The sequence below is a fragment of the Budorcas taxicolor genome, chromosome 3, assembly GCF_023091745.1.
Source record: "Budorcas taxicolor isolate Tak-1 chromosome 3, Takin1.1, whole genome shotgun sequence".
Lineage (NCBI taxonomy): Eukaryota > Metazoa > Chordata > Mammalia > Artiodactyla > Bovidae > Budorcas > Budorcas taxicolor.
In genome coordinates, this window is record NC_068912.1 from 34,149,975 (window position 1) to 34,172,411 (window position 22,437).

The following is a 22,437-nucleotide window of genomic DNA, read 5'->3' on the forward strand; positions in this document are numbered from 1 at the left end:
GAATACATCATGAGAAATGCTGGGCTGGATGAAGCACAAGCTGGAATCAAGATTGCCAGGAGAAATATCAATAACCTCAGATATGCAGATGACACCATCCTTATGGCTGAAACCGAACTAAAATGCCTTAACCAAAGTGAAAGTGGAGAGTGAAACAGTTGGCTTAAAGCTCAACATTCAGAAAACAAAGATCATGGCATCTGGTCCCATCACTTCATGGGAAATAGATGGGGAAACAGCGGAAACGGTGAGAGATTTTATTTTTATGGGCTCCAAAATCACTGCAGATGGTGATTGCAGCCATGAAATTAAAAGGTGCTTTCTTCTTGGAAGAAAAGCTATGACTAACCTAGACAGAATCAGAGATATTACTTTGCCAACAAAGGTCCATCTAGTCAAATCTATGGTTTTTCCAGTAGTCGTGTATGGATGTGAGAGTTGGACTGTGAAGAAAGCTGAGTACCAAAGAATTGATGCTTTTGAACTGTGGTGTTGGAGAAGACTGTTGAGAGTCCCTTGGACTGCAAGGAGATCCAGCCAGTCCATCCTAAAGGAGATCAGTCCTGAAGATTCATTGGAAGGACTGATGCTGAAGCTGACACTCCAATACTTTGGCCACCTGATGGGAAGAACTGACTCATTTCAAAAGACCCTGATGTTGGGAAAGATTGAAGACGGGAGGAGAAGGGGACAACAGAGGATGAAGTGGTTGGAGATGGCATCACCGACTCGATGGACCTGAGTCTGAGTAAGCTCCAGGAGTTGGTGATGGACAGGGAGGCCTGGCGTGCTACAGTCCATGGGGTCGCAAAGAGTCGGACATGACTGAGTGACTGAACTGAACTGAAAGTCTATCAACTCTGGGGCTGGCAGCCACCCACTAGAACTCCAGCTGGCTTTGTGTACAATTGGTACACAGCCAATACCCAAAAGTCCCTATCTTGCCCCAAATTGGCCAGGATAGGGCTCTTTCATCATTCCCAAACTGTTTTTTTGTTTCTGAAATTAGAGAAAAACATCTTTTACAGATTCAGAACTTGAGGGAACAAAAGTGTTCCCAGAAGAAAGCTTGTGGTTATAATTCTTATCATGTCCTGAGACTTGTAAACACAGACCATATTGCTTGAAACAACAGCCTTGAGTCCATCAGTTGAACCTAAAAAGGAAGAAAAAAAGGGGAAAGGGTTATAGGTCTTTCTTTAAATTCAAGGTGTAAACGAATTATTCCAACTTATAAATTAGTGAGTTTAAAGTACAATACTTGATTCCTGACTAAGTATTTTTTTTACTTTTAAAAAATATTTCATTTATTTATTTGGCTGTGTGAGGGCTTAATTGTAGCACATGAACTCTTAGTTGTGGCATGTGGGATCTAGTTCCCTGACCAGGGATCAAAACCTGGGCTCCCTGTATTGGGAGCATGCAGTCACCGGACCACCAGGATTTCCCCCTAACTAAGTTTTAAAATAAAACTGTGAGATCTCTGTGTCTATCTAGATGTATGCTTATCTGTGCACATTATAAATACGATATGCTTTTCCCTCAGCATAGCATTATTAAAATTAATTAATAAAAGGATTCTATTTAATTGACTTTAAAATGTTTACAAATTAAATATTTCTAAATGTAACAGAAACTTGTCCCCAATTTAAAAACTATATTTAATATTTAATGAAAACCAGTTTAAGTTGTTGGTTTAATTAATACAGCCATGTCTTTAGGGTTATGGATATTGTGGTTGCTTTGGAAGAACATATACTATCAGTAGAGTCATCAACATTAAGAGCCATCTACCAGAGATTCAGGGAAGAATGTCATCACCTTCTTATGAACAATGCTGAATTCTAGAGGCTATGACTAATTTCGTCAGAGGCTTGAAAATCTTCATCTTAGAATTCTATACCCAACCAAAATGTTAGTTCAGTGTACACTAGCAATACATCCAGAGAAGGCAATGGCACCCCACTCCAGTGCTCTTGCCTGGAAAATCCCAGGGGTGGAGGAGCCTGGAAGGCTGCAGTCCATGGGGTCGCTAAGAGTCAGGCACGACTGAGCGACTTCACTTTCACTTTTCACTTTCATGCGTTGAAGGAAATGGCAACCCACTCCAGTGTTCTTGCCTGGAGAAACCAGGGACAGGGGAGCCTGGTGGGCTGCCATCTATGGGGCCGCACAGAGTCGGACACAACTGAAGTGACTTAGCAGCAGCAGCAGCAATACATCTGCAGATATGCAAGGACTAAAGAAATTTATCTCCTAGGTAGCCAAGAAAATGAGGAAGCAAACCAAGAAAGAAGGTCCTCAATAATAGCTGTGTAGCAGCCAACAGAAGGCGCCTTGAAGGCATCCGAGAAAAGAGTGGAGATGGGGCCCTAGATACATTCCAGATGTGATCACATTCCAGAGGTGATAAAGACAGGCACTATAAGGGGAAACAAATCCTGTTCTCTCCACTAGGCATTCCCACCACTCTGAGCCCTACTAAGACATACAGCTCTACAAAGCCATGAGCTCTTAATAAGGAGGAGGAATGGATGAGAGATGGAGGTTCAGGAAGAGGCCTTTCTTCTATTAACAGAAGGGAGCCCTCTGAGGACTCCTGCTCTGAGGGCCTCAGAAATGGGAACAAGAAGTCTCAGAACATCTTACTACCAGACAGGATCCCCATGCACCCAGATACTGCCAGCATCACCACTCCATCCCTAGGAAGCAGCAGGGCCAGTTGGACAGTTCAGATGGTCAGGAGGAAAAAAGATAAGACATAGCAGGTATGGTTAAAGCTTTATTGGCGATCGGCAGGGCTGGGCAGGGCCCATGCTGGGAGAGCAAGGCCTGTACACTAGGCCAGTTCTGGTCTTCAGGGCAGTGCTGGGGGCTCAGGCCTGAGCTCTCCAAGCCAGGGATCTGGTCAGGCTACTCACAGCAGAAAAACAAAACCAGCAACATGGAAAGGAAGGATGATCTGGTTGGCTTTAGAGCAGAAATGGTAACATCAGGGGATGATTTCACTGAAGAATGGGGTACTGTAGAGCTTAGAGATCCTAGATGAATGGTACTGGGAAAGAGTTGGGGCAAAATAGGGCCTGAGTGGGGACAAACAGAAAGAAAGACGGAGAAAACAAGACATCTGGTCCTGGGGTGCAGGAAGCGCCAGCTGTTCTCCAGGGCCCTGGGGCAACAAGCATGGCACTGGCTCCTTCATGTAGGCAGAAATCCTCTTGAGGCCGTGAGGATAAGAAAAAAGAAGTTGGATCATGATCAGCTGCCCCACTGGGGCTTCAGCAGCTCCATTTCAGACACCCAAGTTGGGAAGCCCAGTACAGCCCCTCCTTGTGGGGGCAAGTGTTACAGAAGGCACAGTCTTCCTGCAGTCCCTAGTGGTCAGAACTCAACCCCTTCAGTTTCCTCTAACCAATGTGCTATCTTACTAAGACCTACCACACATGGGGACTCCACTCTGAGGGTATCCACGAGAGGGTGATGTATAGGCATCTCTGGTTCTATCATACTTCACTTAATTGCGCATCCCATGTATTGTGTATTTTACAAACTAAGGTTGGTGTTAACCTTGCATCAAGTAAGTATATTGCCACTATTTATTCCAAGAGCATTTATTTGCTCACTAAATGTCACTAAATGTCTCTGTCACGTTTTGGTAATTATAGCACCATTTTCAAATTTTTCATAATCATTACATTTGTTAAGGTGGTCTGTGATCATTTGATCTTACTATTGCAAAACTCAACATTCAAAAAACTAAGATCATGGCATCTGGTCCCATCACTTCATGGCAAATAGGAGGAAAAAAAGTGGAAGCAGTGACAGATTTTCTTTTCTTTGGCTCCAAAATTACTGCAGATGGTGACTGCAGCCATGAAATTAAAAGATGCTTGCTCCTTGGAAGGAAAGTTATGACAAACCTAGACAGCATATTAAAAAGCAGAGACATCATTTTGCTGACAAAGGTCGCTATAGTCAAAGCCATGGTTTTCCCTGTAGGCATGTATGGATGTGAGAGTTGGACCCTAAAGAAGGCTGAGCACCGAAGAATGGATGCTTTCAAATTGTGGCGCTGGAGAAGACTCTTGAGAGTCCCTTGGACAGCAAAGAAATCAAACCAGTCAATCCTTAAGGAAATTAACCCTGAATATTCATTGGAAGGACTGATGCTGAAGGTACAATACTTTAGCCACCTGATGTGAAGAGGTGACTCACTGAAAAAGACTGATGCTGGGAAAGATTGAGGGCAACAGAGGCAACAAAGGATGAGTTGGTTGGATGGCATCATTGACTCAATGGACACAAGATTGAGCAAACTTCAGGAGATAGTAAAGGACAGAGAAGACTGGTATGCTGCAGCCAATGGGGTTACAAAGAGTCGTACTTGAATTAGTGACCAAGCAACAACAACTGCAAAAACACTACAATTCCCTGAATGCTCAGATGATGGTTAGCATTTCTTAGCAATAAACTATTTTAAATTAAGGTAAAATACATTCTTTTTGTAGACATAATGCTATTGCACACTTTGTAGATTACAGTAGGGTCTTTCCTGGTGGTTCAGTGATAAAGAATCTGCCTGCCAATGCAAAAAAAACACAAGTTCCATCTCTGATCCAGGAAGATCCCACATGCCATGCAGCAACCAAGCCCAGGCGCCACAACTATTGAGCCTGTGCTCTAAAGCCCGGGCGCCACAGCTACTGAGCCCACATGCTAAACTACTGAAGCCCACGTTCCTAGAGCCCGTGCTCAGCAACAAGAGAAGCCACTGCAGTGAGAAGTCTGCCCACTGCAACTAGAGAGTAGCCCCTGCTTGCCACAACTAGAGAAAAGCCAGCCCGGTCGTGAAGACCAAGCACAGCCAAAAATAAACAAATTAGAAAAATTATTTTTTTAAAAAAAGATTACAGTATACTATAAACATAACTTTTATCAGAGACAGGCTCCAGGCTTTGCCCACAGGGGGCCCCCTAGCACCACAAAGAGGCTCAGAAATACATAAACAACTTGCAGAAGAGACCATTGTACCCAACGACTCAGCAAACCTGGAAGAAAGCTGATAGGAAAGTATAAAGCTCAGTACCAGATTCTAATTATTTCTCCTAAAGGACAAAATCCAATTGCCTGGCCTGAGACTTGAGCTTAGTCTCACTGGGCCCCTAGAGTTTCAAGGATTCAAAGATCCTGAGGCTGCATGTATCCAACAGTCCAGGCCCCAAGAGGCCACACACGTGCAGCCCACGTCTGTCTCCAACTCACTTCCAGGCAGTCATCTGGATGATGAGCCAGATGACTCTTGAATGATCCCCAAGGCGGATCAGCTTGGACCAGAACCAGAACTGATGAGAACTAGCTGAGAAAAGAGATTCCATGATGGAGAGAGGGAATAGAAAGCAGAGCGTAGGCAGAAAATCTACTGGACTAGAGCTTCAAATTCCCGAACCTGACCTAAAGCAGACTTTGTCGCTCTCTAGTTGGTTGACTGAGGGCACCAGTGGTGAGTTGGGAAATGAGGTCAGGCTGTGCTCTTCCAGAACCAAGGTGGCTCCACCCACACCACACAGCTTGGGGTTCCTATAGTTCTCCAGATACACTGAGCCCCAGAGATTGGGCACCAGGACTATGTGACTTCTGCATCTCCCTTGTGCCTGATTCAGTGCCTCATACACAGGAGAGGGTCAGATCAGTGAATGTGACTTAAAATGATGTACTATCACACCCTGAGACAGAATCTGGGATAACTGGAAGGAAGAAGGAAAGGAAGACAGAAAGGGAAAAGTAGTGGTCACAAGAGGTGTCAAGAAAAGTACTTCCATATGGGTATCTACCTATGTTTTCAAATGTCAGCGTCAATTAGTCCTGGGGCAGCTGCTTAGACGTTTCTGTCACGTCTGACTCTGTACGACCCCATGGGCTGCAGCCACCAGTCTCCTCTGTCCATGGGATTCTCTAGGTAAGAATACTGGAGTGGGTTGTCATGCCCGCCTCCAGGGGATCCCCTCAACCCAGGGATTGAATCTGGGTCTGCATTGCAGGCAGATTCTTTACCACTGAGCCCCCAGAGAAGCCCCCAGTTAGTCTTAGGAATCATAATACAATCCCAGGGGAGGATATGATTGCTGCTAAGCTCCCCAGGAAACAGGAGAAAAAACTGTGTCTGTCTTTGGTACTTGATATCAATTCTTCTGTGTCTCATTCTACTAATCACACTGCATACTGTCCAGGGCTGTGAACTCAGACAAGAAAAGGACCTGAGCTTTTCTTTTCAGTACAAGAAACAGAGAACCACTGACTGTTGCACATAGAAGCCAGATGCTCTCACTGGGAGCCCAGCACAGGCTGTCTGTGATCTTCAGCAATTACTTGTCCTTTCAACTTAATTCCTTACTACTTAAGACAGAGGTGATAATGTGCACCCATGGGTGATTCATGTCAATGTATGGCAACAACCACCACAATATTGTAAAGAAATTATCCTCCAGTTAAAATAATTAATTTAAAAAGATGGAGGTGATAATTCTTCTACCATGTAGAAATGTTGCAAAGATGAAACACAATATATGTAAGATGCTCAGCAGATATCCTGGTATAAATCAATCATTGATAAATGGTAGATATTCTTAATTTTTAGCCCCAAGACTAAGAAAGTATCCTGGAGAAGACAGAAGAGATATAAATAGTGAGAAGGTCAGGAGAATTACTTCAAAGCGGTCGAGGAAGTGTTTAAGGTTTGTGAACTCATCCAGGCACTTGGGTTCCAGTGTGTGGTGCAAGTCAATGATGTCATAAGTAGATAAATCCACATAGGTGAGCTGCAGAAAGGCAAAGCAAGAATGGGCTTTTAACTCTGAACCTGGGCAAAATGAACTTCTGGCTCTCAAATCTGCCCCCCTCCCCACTTCCCTTGTCCCCTGAAAACCAATGCCTTTCCCCAGAAATTGGGATAAAAGCTTCATCTTTAGAGGGATTCCCTCCAATTATGCAGGTTTCATTTTCTCCTGAAGGAAAGAACAGTTGTCACTGCCCTCAGACACTGACTCCCTGGCAGAGAGCAGGCCTCCCGGGGCTGTGTCTGATCCCAGCTGCCAGGTGAGCAGCCACGTTTTCCGACTGAACCTGGGTCGGTGCCCGGGCTGCAATTCAACCCACCTGTGTTCACTAGACTCCTATGGGTACCACCTCCCATGTGTGAGAGGCAATGGGAAGGCAAAGGGCAAAAACCACACTGTTCCTGACCCTGTCACCGCTCAGCTCCAGACACCTGCGCTGGGTGTCTGAAACAAGAGTGATGCAGGGTGTGATGCAGCCAGTGGTTGCCTCGCTGATATTCAGAGTCAATGTGGCCACATCTTCTGGATTTACATGTGCTCTCTCTTGACTATAAAATGTTGACAGGTTTAATATTTTAGAGAACACGGTGCAGGACACCAGAACATATAGTGTCCACTATCCAGTCAAGAAGTCCAGCCTCTGGTCTCCTGCATGGCCTTCCATAATTCCCTCCAACTCTAGTGCTGACATTCTGAACTCTCTAGTGAATTAACAGAAATTCTATGTGAAATAACCTCAGAATACTAAATTATGTCATATAAATAAATACAAACATTAAGATTTAAATGTGTCCTAATTGAATTTTTTAAAGATTGTTAAATGTTGTCTGTGTAAGCTTAGAATATGCCAAACAAAGGAATATATTTTTCACTTGAAAATAAGAAAATGAAAATAAACATTGACAAGAATCTGCCAAGTGGGATATCAGAAAAGAAAATTGCCTACTTATATTACTTTGAATAAAGAAATGCAGACAAACTAGGGCTGCAGGATTTTAGAAAAGAAACTAAGTTCAAGGTGAAAAATATGGAAAATAAGAAACAATGCTAAGAAGAAAAACTTCAAACCTACACTGGGAAGAACTGAATGGATTGTTAAATCATGTCCCCCAAGGGGCAAGTTTGGGGGAGGTCTTTGGTGCGGCTCTCACAGCACAACCCTGCTTAGGTGCCCACTTAGACTGGGGGAGCTGGGTCAGGCGGTCACCAGGACACCTGTGTCTGAAAAGCAGTGGCGTGCTCAGGAGAAGCCTGGACAGCCATGCTCCCCACAGCCAGGCGCTGGGGTCCACAGCTCCTGCGACAGTCTAAAGGCCAGCTTCCAGCCCCTGGGCCAGTGGGGTGGCCCTGCAACAGAGGTGGAGCAACCCCATTACACCACAGGTGAAGGGCTGGGTTGGCTGGCCCTGCCTCTCGGATCACAGCTGGAAACCTCCCTGGCACTGAGAAACAGGAAAAGAAATTTGAAAAACAAAATAATAATAATAAAAAAACCCGCATGACTGAGAAGATTATAAAGAAATTTGCAACAAGTCACTGCAAACTCAGTGTCTAGACTGAGACCTGTTTTTATCACCCTTGTAGGGTGATCGAAAGTTGATATGTAAGCATCTAGTGACTGCCACACAAGAATATTGGTGATGGACAGGACCACAGTGTATCTCAATTACCGCTGTTGGCCCATCACTCAAGGCCTTCTAGAGACACTCATATACATCAGATTGGCAAAACATGCAGACTGACACATAACTTGCCCTTTAAAGACCTTAAAATAATGACAATGTCAAGGAGATTGACCAGTGGAAAACAGGACCTCTTCTCTCCAAACCTACTTAGAGTTCTTTTATAAGGCATCTCAGCCAGTCCCCTCTAATTCATAAGTCCTGTAAAAATGGATTACTTTAGCTCTTATGTTTTGCTTTAAAAACATATTTATTATCATATTCAATGTGGGTGTTCATTTGCTCTAGATAATAAGCTAGAATAGAACCACAATAAGTTCCACTTTGCCCATTAAATAAAGGTTGTGACTACCATCACTTCACCTTTTAACTGTGATCCAAAATTAAATGAGTAATGAGGTGAGCATAGGACACAGGGAGATTTATAGGCTGGGATTTATTCAGCAAGTGGAAACATGCACAGCCAATAAACAATTAGAAAAATGTAAAGGCGGGAAACAGCAGGGTATGATAATGAGCCCATAAAATTAGCATATGATGAAATTGTGACACCCCAAGTGCCTAAGGTACAGGAAAAAGAGGCTCACGTGCCTTGCTGGGGGCACCATCAAGTAAGTTACTCTCTCTACAGAGCAATAAAATAGTCTGCCATTAAAGCTTAAAACCATTCTCACATTTTGCCTTCTAGTATCTGCTAGGGGATCTACCAAATAAAGGCCACAAACCAGAGGAAAACATCAGCTTAAGATGACACTATCGTAAGGAAAAGTAAAAAATAGAAAACCCCACATTGCCCAGTAGTGAGTGACTGACTAGGCAAATTACACTTTATCTACTGGAAGCAATGAGACATGTTCAGTAAATACTTAGTAGTATGTGCACAAGTGTATGGCTAATAGGTATAGATTTTTAAGGGAAACATTAAGAGAAAAAAGAGCAGAACCTAAAAATGTATGTACACACAAATTACATGTACCCAAAGAAGTAGGCATGAGTAAAAATCAAGTGAATACTTGACGTGATCCCCCTAATATTAAATACCACTAGCTTAATAACTCTTCATTGAACACCCAGTATCTTCCAGGTGCTGTTCTGGTTGTATACAAACACCTGTAAGACCAGGAACAAGAAGAGACAGAAATGCCTGCTTTAAAGGTATTTATATCCTACAGGGAAGACTGATGATAAAGAAAAACATAAGCAATGTAATAATGAGACCATGTCTATGTCCATCACAAGCAGTAAGGTGCACCATCTTAACTGGACAACTCAGTGGGTTTTTAGATATGTATATTTTTATGGAATCACCACCTGGGTCAAGATAGAGAACATTTCCAGCCCTGCACAATCTCTTCAACAAAGACAAGCTCACCATTCAGCTGACCTCTGTTACTCTGGACTTATTTTGCCTATTAATGATCATGTAAATAGAAGGATGTAGTAAGTGCATTTGGTGTCTACATCCTTTTGTCCACATTGTGTCTCTGAGAGTCATTCATGTTATTGTGTGTAGCAGTAGCCCTTCATAATATTTTCATCATAAGTATATATATTGTATAATAATCCATCATATGAATAGTGAATTTGTACAATGGACTTATATAACATATCCCAGCTTATCTGTCCATTCTTGCATTGCCAAACTTTGGAAAATTGCCAGTTCTTGGCTTTTTCATATAAAGCCGCTTTGAGCACTATGGTACATGTCTGTTTAAGACATAAGCACACATCCTCATTAGTATATAACAAGGCATGGCATTCCAGGGGCATAGGGTAGATGTTATGTTTAGTTCCAGGAAGTGCTGTTGGTATTCCAAAGTGGTTGTTCCACCAGCAGTGAGTGATGGTTCCAGTTACCACACATATTTGTGAATAATTGCTGGTCCTTTTAATTTTAGCCTGTGTGGGTATATAATTGGATTAACTGTGTTCATAACTTCCCCAAATCCAATATTGTTGGGCACCTTTTCATATGCTGACTGGCCTTTGGGATATTCTCTTTTGTAATGCCTAGTCAAGACGTGGGCCTTGGAGTTCCCTGGTGGCCTAGTGTTTAGGATTCTGAGCTTTCAATGCCAGGGCCTGGGTTCAACCTCTGGTTGGGAAACTGAGATCCTACAAGCCACATATTGTGGCCAAAAAGCCACTTAGGCCTCTTTTTTTCATTGGTTATATTTTTAGCTAAATATTTTTGGATAAAGGTCCTTTGTGATTTGTAACATTTTCTCCCAATTGAGCCTTGACTGAATACTAGACCCCAAAGTAAACAACTATTTATGGTAGCATGGTCTGGGAACTCCTGAGGTCCTAGAAACTTTCTCTTAAGCAGACCACTGGACAGTGTGATTTGAAATTAATTCCAGAGGATGCAAAGCAGTGATGAATGGAGCCTGATAAAAAGGAGACCAGGAAACTTAGTATACTCATAGAAGGATGTGAAGTAAAAACACAACAGCCCCAAGATCTCTATATAGACTCTGGACTTGGATACCTCACATTGGCAAGAACTGAAAAGCAAGTACCTTAGTTAAAAAAATATATATATCCATCAGATATTCAAGAGAGACTGGCATCACCCTTCCCACGGACAAGGCTTAATTCTAGCTGTGTCTAATTGCATCAGAGGCCTGAAGGTCCTTATACTAGAATCGTATAACCAACAAAAACATTACTTTAGTGTACTCTAGCAACACATCTTCAGATATGCGAGGACTAAAGAAATTTACCTCGTGGATAGCTAAGAAAATGAGGAAGTAACCCAGAAAGAAGGTCCTGAATAACAGCTGTGCAGCAGCCAACAGAGGGCGCCTGAGCTCTTAACAAGGAGGAGGAATGGATGAGAGATGGAGGCTCAGGAAGAGGCCTCCCTTCTATAATAGAAGGAGCCCTCTGAGGACTCCTGCTCTGAGGGACTCAGAAATGGGAACAAGAAGTCTCAGAACATCCTACTACCAGACAGGATCCTCATGCACCCAGACACTGCCAGCGTCGCCACTTCATTCCTAGGAAGCAGCAGGGCCAGTTAGACAATTCAGATGGTCAGGAGGAAAAAAGATAAAACATAGCAGGTGTGGTTAAGGCTTTATTGGTGATCAGCAGGGCTGGGCAGGGCCCACGCTGGGAGAGCAAGGCCTGCAACCTAGGCCTGTCCTGGTCTTCAGGGCAGTGCTGGGGGCTCAGGCTTGAGCTCTCCAAGCCAAGGGTCTAGTCAGGCTACTCATAGCAGGGAAAAAAAAAAAAACCAGCAACATGGAAAGGAAGGATGATCTGGTTGGCTTTAGAGCAGAAAGCATAATGTCAGGGGGTGACTTCACTGAAGAAGAGTAGGGTGCTGTAGAGCTTAAAGATCCTGGATGAATGGGGTTGGGAAAGAGTTGGGGCCAAATAAGGCCTAAGTGTGACCAATGGAAAGAAAGGCGGAGAAAACAAAACATCTGGTTCTGGCGAGCAGGAAGCTCCAGCGGCTCTCCACACACAGCACTGGCTCCTCGCTCCATCTCGTGCTGTCCAGAGCACTACTTGTTGCCCCACACGGCCATCTTTGAATACACAGGGCGTGGGAGGAACCGGCTGGACTTCATGTAGACAGAGATCCTCTTCAGGCCCTGAGGGTGGGAGAAAGAAGGTCAGGCCAGCTGCCCCACTGGGGCTCACGCAGTTCCACTCCAGACTTTGAGTTGGAACCCTGGTCCAACCCTTCCTTGTGGAAGTGAAGCAATCAGCAAAAAACAATCTTCCTAGGGTCCCCAGTTCTGATAAGTTACCTCTTCAGTTTCCTGTGACTAACGTGGTGTCTTACTAAGACCTGCCACACATGGAGAACAGGCTGTGTTAGCTGCTGTATATACCCAGAGATGAGAATACACAGCCATCCCTCATTCCAGTCCACTTCAAATTACTGTGATTCGCACGTTTTGTGTATTTCACAACCTGAAGCCTTGTGTCAACCATCATTGAGCAAGTCAACTGATGCCATTTTTCCAACCACACTTGCTCACTTTCTGTCTCTGTGTCATCTTTGGTGATTTTCCCAATATTTCTACTTTTTCATTATGATTATGTTTGTTATGTCGATCTATGATCAGTGATCTTTGATGTTACTGTGGCAAAAAAATCAAACTCCTTTAAGACTCAGATGAAGGTCTCAGCATTTTTTGGCAAGAAAGTTTCAGGTCTGTTTGTTTGTTTGTTTGGCCGAGGTGTGCAGCATGTGGGATCTTAGATTCCAGAGCACGAATCAAACCCAGGCCCCTGGCAGTGAAAGCATGGAGTCCTAACCACTGGACTGCCAGAGAAGTAATGCCCAGCAATAAAGGATATTTAAATTAAGATAAATATATATATATATATATTTTAGGTATAATGCTATTGCACATTTTACAGGCTACAGTATACTATAAACAACTTTTACATGCCCTGAGAAACCAAAAAAGCTATGTGACTTGCTTCACTGTATTGTGGGCATCTAGATCCAAACCCTCAATACATCAGGGAGGATTGTATCTTGAAGTCTTTACAGTGGGCAATTTCCTTCCCTCTCTTTACTTCTTCTCTGTCTCAGAGACAGGATCATACATTCATTTTAAGTTACATTCACTGATCTGACCCTCTCCCCTGTATGAGTCACTGTATCAGGCCCAGAGGGGATGCAGAAGTCACACAGTCCTGGTGCCCAGCCTCTGGGGCTCAGTGCAGCTGGAGAACCACAGGAATTCTGAGGTATACGTGATGACTGGTCCACTGGAGAAGGGAATGGCAAACCACTTCAGTATTCTTGCCTTCAGAACCCCATGAACAGTATGAAAGGGCAAAATAATTGGATACTGAACGAGGAACTTCCCAGGTCAGTAGGTGCCCAATATGCTACTGGAGATCAGTGGAGAAATAACTCCAGAAAGAATGAAGGGATGGAACCAAAGCAAAAACAATACCCAGCTGTGGATGTGACTGGTGATAGAAGCAAGGTCCGATGCTGTAAAGAGCAATATTGCATAGGAACCTGGAATGTCAGATCCATGAATCAAGGCAAATTGGAAGTGGTCAAACAAGAGATGGCAAGAGTGAACGTCGACATTCTAGGAATCAGCGAACTAAAATGGACTGGAATGGGTGAGTTTAACTCAGATGACCATTATATCTACTACTGTGGGCAGGAATCCCTCAGAAGAAATGGAGTAGCCATCATGGTCAACAAAAGAGTCTGAAATGCAGTACTTGGATGCAATCTCAAAAATGACAGAATGATCTCTGTTCGTTTCCAAGGCAAACCATTCAATATCACTGTAATCCAAGCCTATGCCCGAACCAGTAATGCTGAAGAAGCTGAAGTTGAACGGTTCTATGAAGACCTACAAGACCTTTTAGAACTAACACCCAAAAAAGATGTCCTCGTCATTATAGGGGACTGGAATGCAAAAGTAGGAAGTCAAGAAACACCTGGAGTAACAGGCAAATTTGGCCTTGGAATGAGGAATGAAGCAGGGCAAAGACTAATAGAGTTTTGCCAAGAAAATGCACTGGTCATAGCAAACACCCTCTTCCAACAACGCAAGAGAAGACTCTACACATGGACATCACCAGATGGTCAACACCGAAATCAGACTGATTATATTCTTTGCAGCCAAAGATGGAGAAGCTCTATACAGTCAGCAAAAACAAGACCAGGAGCTGACTGTGGCTCAGATCATGAACTCCTTATTGCCAAATTCAGACTTCAATTGAAGAAAGTAGGGAAAACCACTAGACCATTCAGGTATGACCTAAATCAAATCCCTTATGATTATACAGTGGAAGTGAGAAATAGATTTAAGGGCTTAGATCTGATAGATAGAGTGCCTGATGAACTATGGAATGAGGTTCATGACACTGTACAGGAGACAGGGATCAAGACCATCCCCATGGAAAAGAAATGCAAAAAAGCAAAATGGCTGTCTGGGGAGGCCTTACAAATAGCTGTGAAAAGAAAAGAAGCAAAAAGCAAAGGAGAAAAGGAAAGATAGAAGCATCTGAATGCAGAGTTCCAAAGAATAGCAAGAAGAGATAAGGAAGCCTTCTTCAGTGATCAATGCAAAGAAATAGAGGAAAAGAACAGAATGGGAAAGACTAGAGATCTCTTCAAGAAAATTAGAGATACCAAGGGAACATTTCATGCAAAGATGGGCTCAGTAAAGGACAGAAATTGTATGGACCTAACAGAAGCAGAAGCTATTAAGAAGAGGTAGCAAGAATACACAGAAGAACTGTACGAAAAAGATCTTCACGACCCGGATAATAATGATGGTGTGATCACTCACCTAGAGCCAGATATCCTGGAATGTGAAGTCAAGTGGGCCTTAGAAAGCATCACTACGAACAAAGCTAGTGGAGGTGATGGAATTCCAGTGGAGCTGTTTCAAATCCTGAAAGATGATGCTGTGAAAGTGCTGCACTCAATATGTCAGCAAATTTGGAAAACTCAGCAGTGGCCACAGGACTGGTAAAGGTCACTTTTCATTCCAATCCCAAAGAAAGGCAATGCCAAAGAATGCTCAAACTACCGAACAGTTGCACTCATCTCACCTGCTAGTAAAGTAATGCTCAAAATTCTCCACCAGGCTTCAACAATACTTGAACTGTGAACTTCCTAATGTTCAAGCTGGTTTTAGAAAAGGCAGAGGAACCAGAGATCAAATTGCCAACATCCACTGGATCATGGAAAAAGCAAGAAAGTTCCAGAAAAACATCTATTTCTGCTTTATTGACTATGCCAAAACCTTTGACTGTGTGGATCACAATAAACTGTGGAAAATTCTGAGAGATGGGAATACCAGACCACCTGACCTGCCTCTTGAGAAATCTGTATGCAGGTCAGGAAGCAACAGTTAGAACTGGACATGGGAACAACAGACTGGTTCCAAATAGGAAAAGGAGTGCCTCAAGGCTATATATTGTCACCCTGCTTATTTAACTTATATGCAGAGTACATCATGAGAAATGCTGGACTGGAGGAAACACAAGCTGGAATCAAGATTGCCGGGAGAAATATCAATAACCTCACATATGCAGATGACACCACCCTTATGGCAGAAAGTGAAGAGGAACTAAAAAGCCTCTTGATGAAAGTCAAAGAGGAGAGTGAAAAAGTTGGCTTAAAGTTCAACTTCAGAAAACGAAGATCATGGCATCCAGTCCCATCATGGAAATAGATGGGGAAACAGTGGAACAGTGTCAGACTTTATTTTCGGGGGCTCCAAAATCACTGCAGATGGTGACTGCAGCCATGAAATTAAAAGACGCTTACTCCTTGGAAGGAAAGTTATGACCAACCTAGACAGCATATTCAAAAGCAGAGACATTACTTTGCTGACTAAGGTCCGTCTAGTCAAGGCTATGGTTTTCTCAGTGGTCATGTACGGATGTGAGAGTTGGACTGTGAAGAAGGCTGAGTGCTGAAGAATTGATGCTTTTGAACTGTGGTGGTGGAGAAGACTCTTGAGAGTCCCTTGGACTGCAAGGAGATCCAACCAGTCCATTCTGAAGGAGATCAACCCTGGGATTTCTTTGGAAGGAATGATGCTAAAGCTGAAACTCCAGTACTTCGGCCACCTCATGCAAAGAGTTGACTCATTGGAAAAGACTCTGATGCTGGGAGGGATTGAGGGCAGGAGGAGAAGGGGACAACCGAGGATGAGATGGCTGGATGGCATCACGTGAGTCTGAGTGAACTCTGGGAGTTGGTGATGGGCAGGGAGGCTTGGTGTGCTGCAATTCATGGGGTCGCAAAGAGTCGGACACGACTGAGCGAATGAACTGAACTGAACTGAACCGAGAACCTCCACAGAAGTAGCCTAAGAGTGGTTCATAGTGTGTCCTTATCTGGGGGGAAACGGGATCACAGAGGTTAAGCACCTTCCTCACGTTCAAGCCGCTAATAAGTGATAGCATGGAACTCAGCCTGGCTCTCTCTTCAACTCTGTGCTCTTGGCAAAGCACTCCCTTCCCCCATTTCCCTACAGGAGGGCTTGTCTTTCCCCCTGCACACAAACTTGGTTCTTTCGCAGAGGGAGACTCCAGGCTTTGCCCACAGGGACCCGTAGCACAACAAACAGCCTCAGAAAGTACATGAGCAGCTTGCAGAAGAGACCAGATCTCACCCAGTGACTCAGCAAAACCCAGAGGAAAGGCGATAGGAGGGTGAGAAGCAGCAAGACCAGGCTCTAATTATTCCACTTAAAGGACAGAATCCAACTCCTGGCCTGGGACCTGAGCCTACTCTCACTGGGCCCCGACCTACCTCATCCCCAGTCCTGCTACAGCTACCCAGGCAGTGAGACACTCAGATACACCTGTGCACCATCTTCTCAAGACAGACAGTGCCCCAGAGTTCCCAGGAGTCCCAGACCTAGGGCTGACTGTACCCCACAGCCCAGGGCCCTACAAGCCACACACTGCAGTCCACATCTGTCCCCGTCTTCCTTCCCAGGCACTCATCTCAATTATTTGTTGCTCTCCAATTATCAGTAGTTGACTGAGGGTGATGATGAGCTGGGAAGTGAGGTCAGGCTGTGCTCCTCCAGAACCAAGGGGGCTCCACCCACACCACACAGCTTCAGGGTTCCTGAAGTTCTCCAGCTGCACTGAGCCCCAGAGTTAGGACTCCAGGATTCTGTGACTTCTGTATCCCTCCTGTGCCTCACACAGTGCCTCATACAGAAGACAGGGTCAGATCAGTGAATGTGACTTAAAATGAATGGATCATCCCGTCTCTGAGCAGAATTATGAGTAACTGGAAGAAAGAAAGAGAGGGAAGGAAACTGCCTACTATAGAGACAAGATAAAATCTTCCCAAGAAGGCACCTACCTATGGAAGAAAATCCCAGAACCAATTACATTCTTGGAAATCTCAGTACAACCCCAGAGAGGGAGCCAATAAGCCACAGGGCCCTTGGGTGATCAGGAAAAAACATTATGTCTTTGATACCTAACATCACTCTTACTGTGTCTCAACTCAACTAATGCCAGCCACATCCAAACTCCTGAGATTTCTGCTTCCTCCACACTCTCCAGAACTCTGAGCCCAGACAACAAAAGGACCTGAGCTTCTCTCTTCCACACAGGAAACGGAGAGCCACTGGCTGCTCCCCATAGAATCCAGACACTCTGACTGGGAGCCCAGCACAGCCTGCACTGGTTCTGTGACCATCAGAAATTACATATCCTTTTGGCTTATTCCTTGTCTTTTAGATGGAGGTGATACTTCTTTATCTTGTAGAAATAAGGCAAAGAGCAAATCTGACACAATGTATGTAAAGCCCTGAGCAGAAAACCTATCATAAACCAAGTTCTCAATAAATGCTAGTTATACTTGGTTTCGTTCCAATTAGGAAAGCTGCAGGGAGACGAGTGTAGAGGAAAGAGATGTATTAATAGTAGGAGGATCAGGAGAATACCTCGAAACGAGAGATGAAGTCTTTCAGGTTTGGGAATGCATCCAGGCACTTGGGCTCAAATATGCGGTGAATGTCAAGAACGTCATAAACCAGGAAATCCACAAAGGTGAGCTGCAGAAAGACAAAGCATGAATACGCACCATACTCCGAACCTCAGAAAAATGACAGCTCTCCCTCCCCTAAAGCCATCCCACTTACCTTGTCCCCTGCAAACCAAGGCCTCCTCCCCAGAAACTCTGAGTAGAGCTTCATCTTTTCAGGGATCTCCTTCAAGTATTGAGGCTTTAGTTTCTCCTGAGACACAAAACAACCATCACTGCCCTCAGAAACAGACTCCCTGGCAGAACAGGCCTCCTGGGGCTGTGTCTGATCCTGCTGCCAGGTGAGCAGCCATGTCCCCCGACTGAACCTGGGTTGGTGCCCAGTTGCCATTCAACCCACCTGTGTTCATCAGACTCCAGTGGGTACCACCTCCCATCTGTGAGAGGTGATGGGAAGGCAAAGGGCAAAACCACACTGTCCCTGACCCTGTCACCCACCAGTCAGCTCCAGACACCTGCCCGGGGTCAGACCAGCAGTGCTGTGAGACTTGGTAGAGGTCAGGCCTCAAACCTCAGGCTGATCAACACTAAAATGACTAGGAAAGAAGTCCTTTGTTCCAGTGTGGGAGACAGAATGGTGTGAATGCGTGGACAGTTTCTGGACAGTTGGAAAGAATTGGAAGCTGAAAGGAAGGCAGGAAAGGAATAAAATCTGACCCTGGGCTGCCCACTGGACACATGTCCTGATCCCTGAGATGCCAAGGAGGAGGCACTGGTTGAACTCATAAACACCTATCTAGGATCTGAATTTCTACCCTGGGAGGCTGGACTCTACCCTAAGACTGATGGGAACTGAGTCCAAGCTTGCATTTCACGCACTGGGAGTTCTAAGGGTCACTCTTGGAACTCTGTAGGGACTAGCTTGGTGAATCAGTAGCTCTAAGGAGTTCAAATGGCAAAAGGACCAGTGTAGATGGGACCCTGTCCAACTCAGTAGGCGTGGACTCACAAAGTCAGGACTTTAACAGATCCTGACTATGTGGAGTAGAGCCAGCCCTGCCCACCAGGCACAATGGGTTTATGCCTGACATGCTGAAGAGGAGGCATTGGGCTAACAAGGTAAATATCCTGTCTAGGAACTGAATTTCCACCTTAGGGAGTCTAGATTCTATCCTTAGACTGGGGGGAACTGAGTCAGAGCTTCTATATGCTGAATTAGAGTTATGGGAATCACTCAGAGGACTCCATATAAACCAGCTCCGTAGCTCCAAGGAGATCAAATTACAAAGTGATCTTTGTAGAAGGGATACACTAAGCTAGTCTCCTTTTAAAGCACATCCATCCCAGATCAGCAGGAGGAGACTCACAAATTCAGGGTTGTAGCAGAGCATAATAAAGCCATTAACAGTGTCCGTAGCCTGGTTCTCCAACACATCCAGCGAATCTTCTCCTCCTCTGTCTCCCTACCTGTACCCACACAACAGAGACTCACCCTCAGTATCCCCTCCCAGCCCAGCCCAGGGCATGGCCACATTTATCCCTGCCCCCAACCCCAGCCCCACTCACACATGTTGTGCTTGCGAGCAATGTAGCGAAGGATGGCCTTGCTCTGGGTGAGCTTGTGAGCTCCATCAATTAAGTAGGGCAACTGGAAGAACAACAAAGCCAGGTCAGGTGGGCCACCAGGCTCCCCTGCATCTGCTCCCTTGAGCAAGGGCAGAGATGAAACCCGGCTTTCACAGAGCCTGTCCCATGGTAGGCACTAAATAATATGCTATAAAATGGAGGGATGAGCTGGGACACAGAGCATCATGGAAAGGCAGAAAACAGAACCAGGAAGCTGAGAGACAAGAGCAGAAGGCACCTGTTCCTGAAACCTCTAAGCCAGGAAAGGAGATGGATGGAGACATTGTCCACTCCCCCTCCCAGCACCTCAGCCCCTGCACCTACATTGGGGAAGTCCAGGCCCAGCTTGAACTTTTCATTCAGCCACTGGCTTCTGTCATAGTCAGGAGCTGAGAAAAAGAAGATGCAGTGAAACAACCTCCCACAAATCCAACCCTCCTTTTCAGAGGACCTATAAAGGAGTCAGGGGCAAGACCCCCCCTGAACTGGTAGATCTGAAATCTGAACCACTAATCTCACATGGAGCTTTGAGGGAAAAAACAAACAGGAATTTCCTGAAACTACATGAGTAATCCTTACAAAGGATTTAGGTAAGCACTAAGGGGAGCCTGTGCCAATGGCTGATATAGGACCCAGCTGTGGACTCTCATATCCTTCCTTGGAGGCCAGCTGCACCCTAAAGCGTTCGGGAAGGGGCAGGTCCCTGCTCCAGCTGGTGGAAGGCGTTAGACATGAACAACAGGGTTCAGGACATGGGATGCTTGGCACCAAACCAGCATGAGTTGAGCAGAAGTCAGGACATGACAAGGATGCCATTACCGTCCCCCATCGTGTACTTCTTTTCCTCATAGTTTGAGTCTGTGTACTCCAGGAGCAGGCGGATGGCGTGGGCTAGCTGAGAAAGATGCCAGGACACAGGGCAGACGTCAGGTCTTGACTGCAAAACTTTCACCGTTCCAGTCACTCCCATACTCCCAACCCTCTCCCCCTTTCCACCCACTTCTGATCACACACACACACACAGACACACACACACACACACACACACAGAGACACACACAGACACACACACACACAGACACACACACACACAGACACACACAGACACACACACACACACACACACACACACACACACACACACACACACCTGGGAAGGAGGCGGCGGTGCGAAGGGGCTAGGCTGCAGCGAGCAGAAAACATTTCTGGCTTATCGGTCCCCAGCTGCGCAGCATATCCCCGCCCGCCTCCATCCCACCCGCCCTAGCGGACCCCCGCTCACCCCGCGGAGGTCCCAGTAACCCAGGGTCATCGCCATAGTCAGCGTCTGTGGATCGGGTTTCCAGCTCAACACCGTTGATTTGGATGTTTATCCGATGCCTGGGTGTGGCCTGAGTGAGGCCACGCCCCATCGCTTCTCTCTGTCCCGCTCCCAATTATTGCCCAATCTCCAAAGCTTCCGGGCACTAGGGGCACCCGGGACTCTTCAACGAGGCATCTGCGCCCCGGGCAGTCGAAGTAGTCCATTTCCCCATCCAGCCTCAAAACTCGGGAGCCGAGCTCTGGGCACCAGGACGCTGAGGGCAGCCTGGTTCCCGTAGGCAGTCCGATTTCAGCTAAATCGGGGAAGTTGGTAGTGCGCTCGGGAAACAAGCCTAACGACAGCACGAATCTTCCACCTCCCCTGCCCTCCCACTATCATTGAGGCTTGCTCCTGGGTTACCGAGTTCCCTTGGGCTCTGGGAAGCTCTTAACTGGCAAGTTAAGTCTAAGAGTGGGTGCCCCTCAAATCGAAACTCTAAATGAGCCGCTGGCACAGGAAGATCAGTACTCCAAGTAATCCTCACGCTCCCCTGACTCTTTACAATCCCTGACGGCAGCATATCTTCTAGAACAGACTATTAATGGGATACAAGAAACACCCACAAGGTGCAGGAAGAAGTTTGTCAATTCTTTCGTTTCAGGGACTAGAGGGGACTCATCCCTTCAGTCATGTAGCTAAGAGTGATAATCATCAAATGTAAATTAATCAAGTAGATTTATGGCCTAAACAATGAATCCAAATACAAAAGCAGGTCCAGCAAAGATGATATCCAGGTGCAACTCCAGAAATAACCCAACAACCAGCTAGATGTACTTCATTTTGACTGGGTCAGTGACCTGGACTGTGGTAGTCACAGAGGGCTCTGAATGAAGCAGGGAGAGCTGTTCTTTGAGCAGCTAGGAGCCTCTCCTGCTGCAAGGGGGACCGGTAGGGGTGGCCAGCAAGGAGCCTGGAGGACACCACGCAGGACTGCAGTCAGAGTGGGCCCAGCACAGCCTGGCTGTCCATGCCCACAGATTCCTGCCCTGATCTTGACCCAGGTGTAGTTTTGTGTAGGAGAGGGTGGCTCAGGTGTCCTTTCATGTCACTCTGTGATCCAGCCTCCTCAAAAACAATGTCCCACCTGCCAACTCTCCTCTTTGAAGATTGAAGGCTATTTCAAAATTACGAGAATAAGACAAGGTTGGCCTGTATTTCCTTTTCCCTTGTTTAAAGTACACTACAAAGTAATGGGTACACAAAAAGAGACGATAAGACCTTTTGAAAACAAATCGATTTCAGAAGTTGAAAGGCAAGCTTGGAACTCTACAGGAAAGTCCGTTTAAAATTAGCTAACACTTTTTAAGGATAGAAAGGTCCCAGTATTGAATAAAGGTTTCAGACCACCAAGATAAAGTATGGAGTGGGGGTTTGAAGAAGACAGACTTTCTGTAATCCATGTTAAATCACAGACTCAGAGTCTACACATCTCTGCTAAGCTGGGGAGCAGGGAAAGTGTTATCA

At 45.4% G+C, this 22,437-nt stretch overlaps 1 protein-coding gene across 1 annotated transcript; it reads right to left on the bottom strand.

The window, feature by feature from the left end:
- Positions 1-11,596: 11,596 nt before the first annotated feature.
- Positions 11,597-20,928, bottom strand: LOC128044343 (glutathione S-transferase Mu 1-like). Its single transcript, XM_052636502.1, is given in 9 exon segments — positions 11,597-12,120; positions 17,944-18,054; positions 18,142-18,237; positions 19,352-19,422; positions 19,425-19,451; positions 19,551-19,632; positions 19,935-19,999; positions 20,430-20,505; positions 20,893-20,928. Coding segments are annotated over 9 exon segments (654 nt in total). The 3' UTR covers positions 11,597-12,030.
- Positions 20,929-22,437: the final 1,509 nt, after the last annotated feature.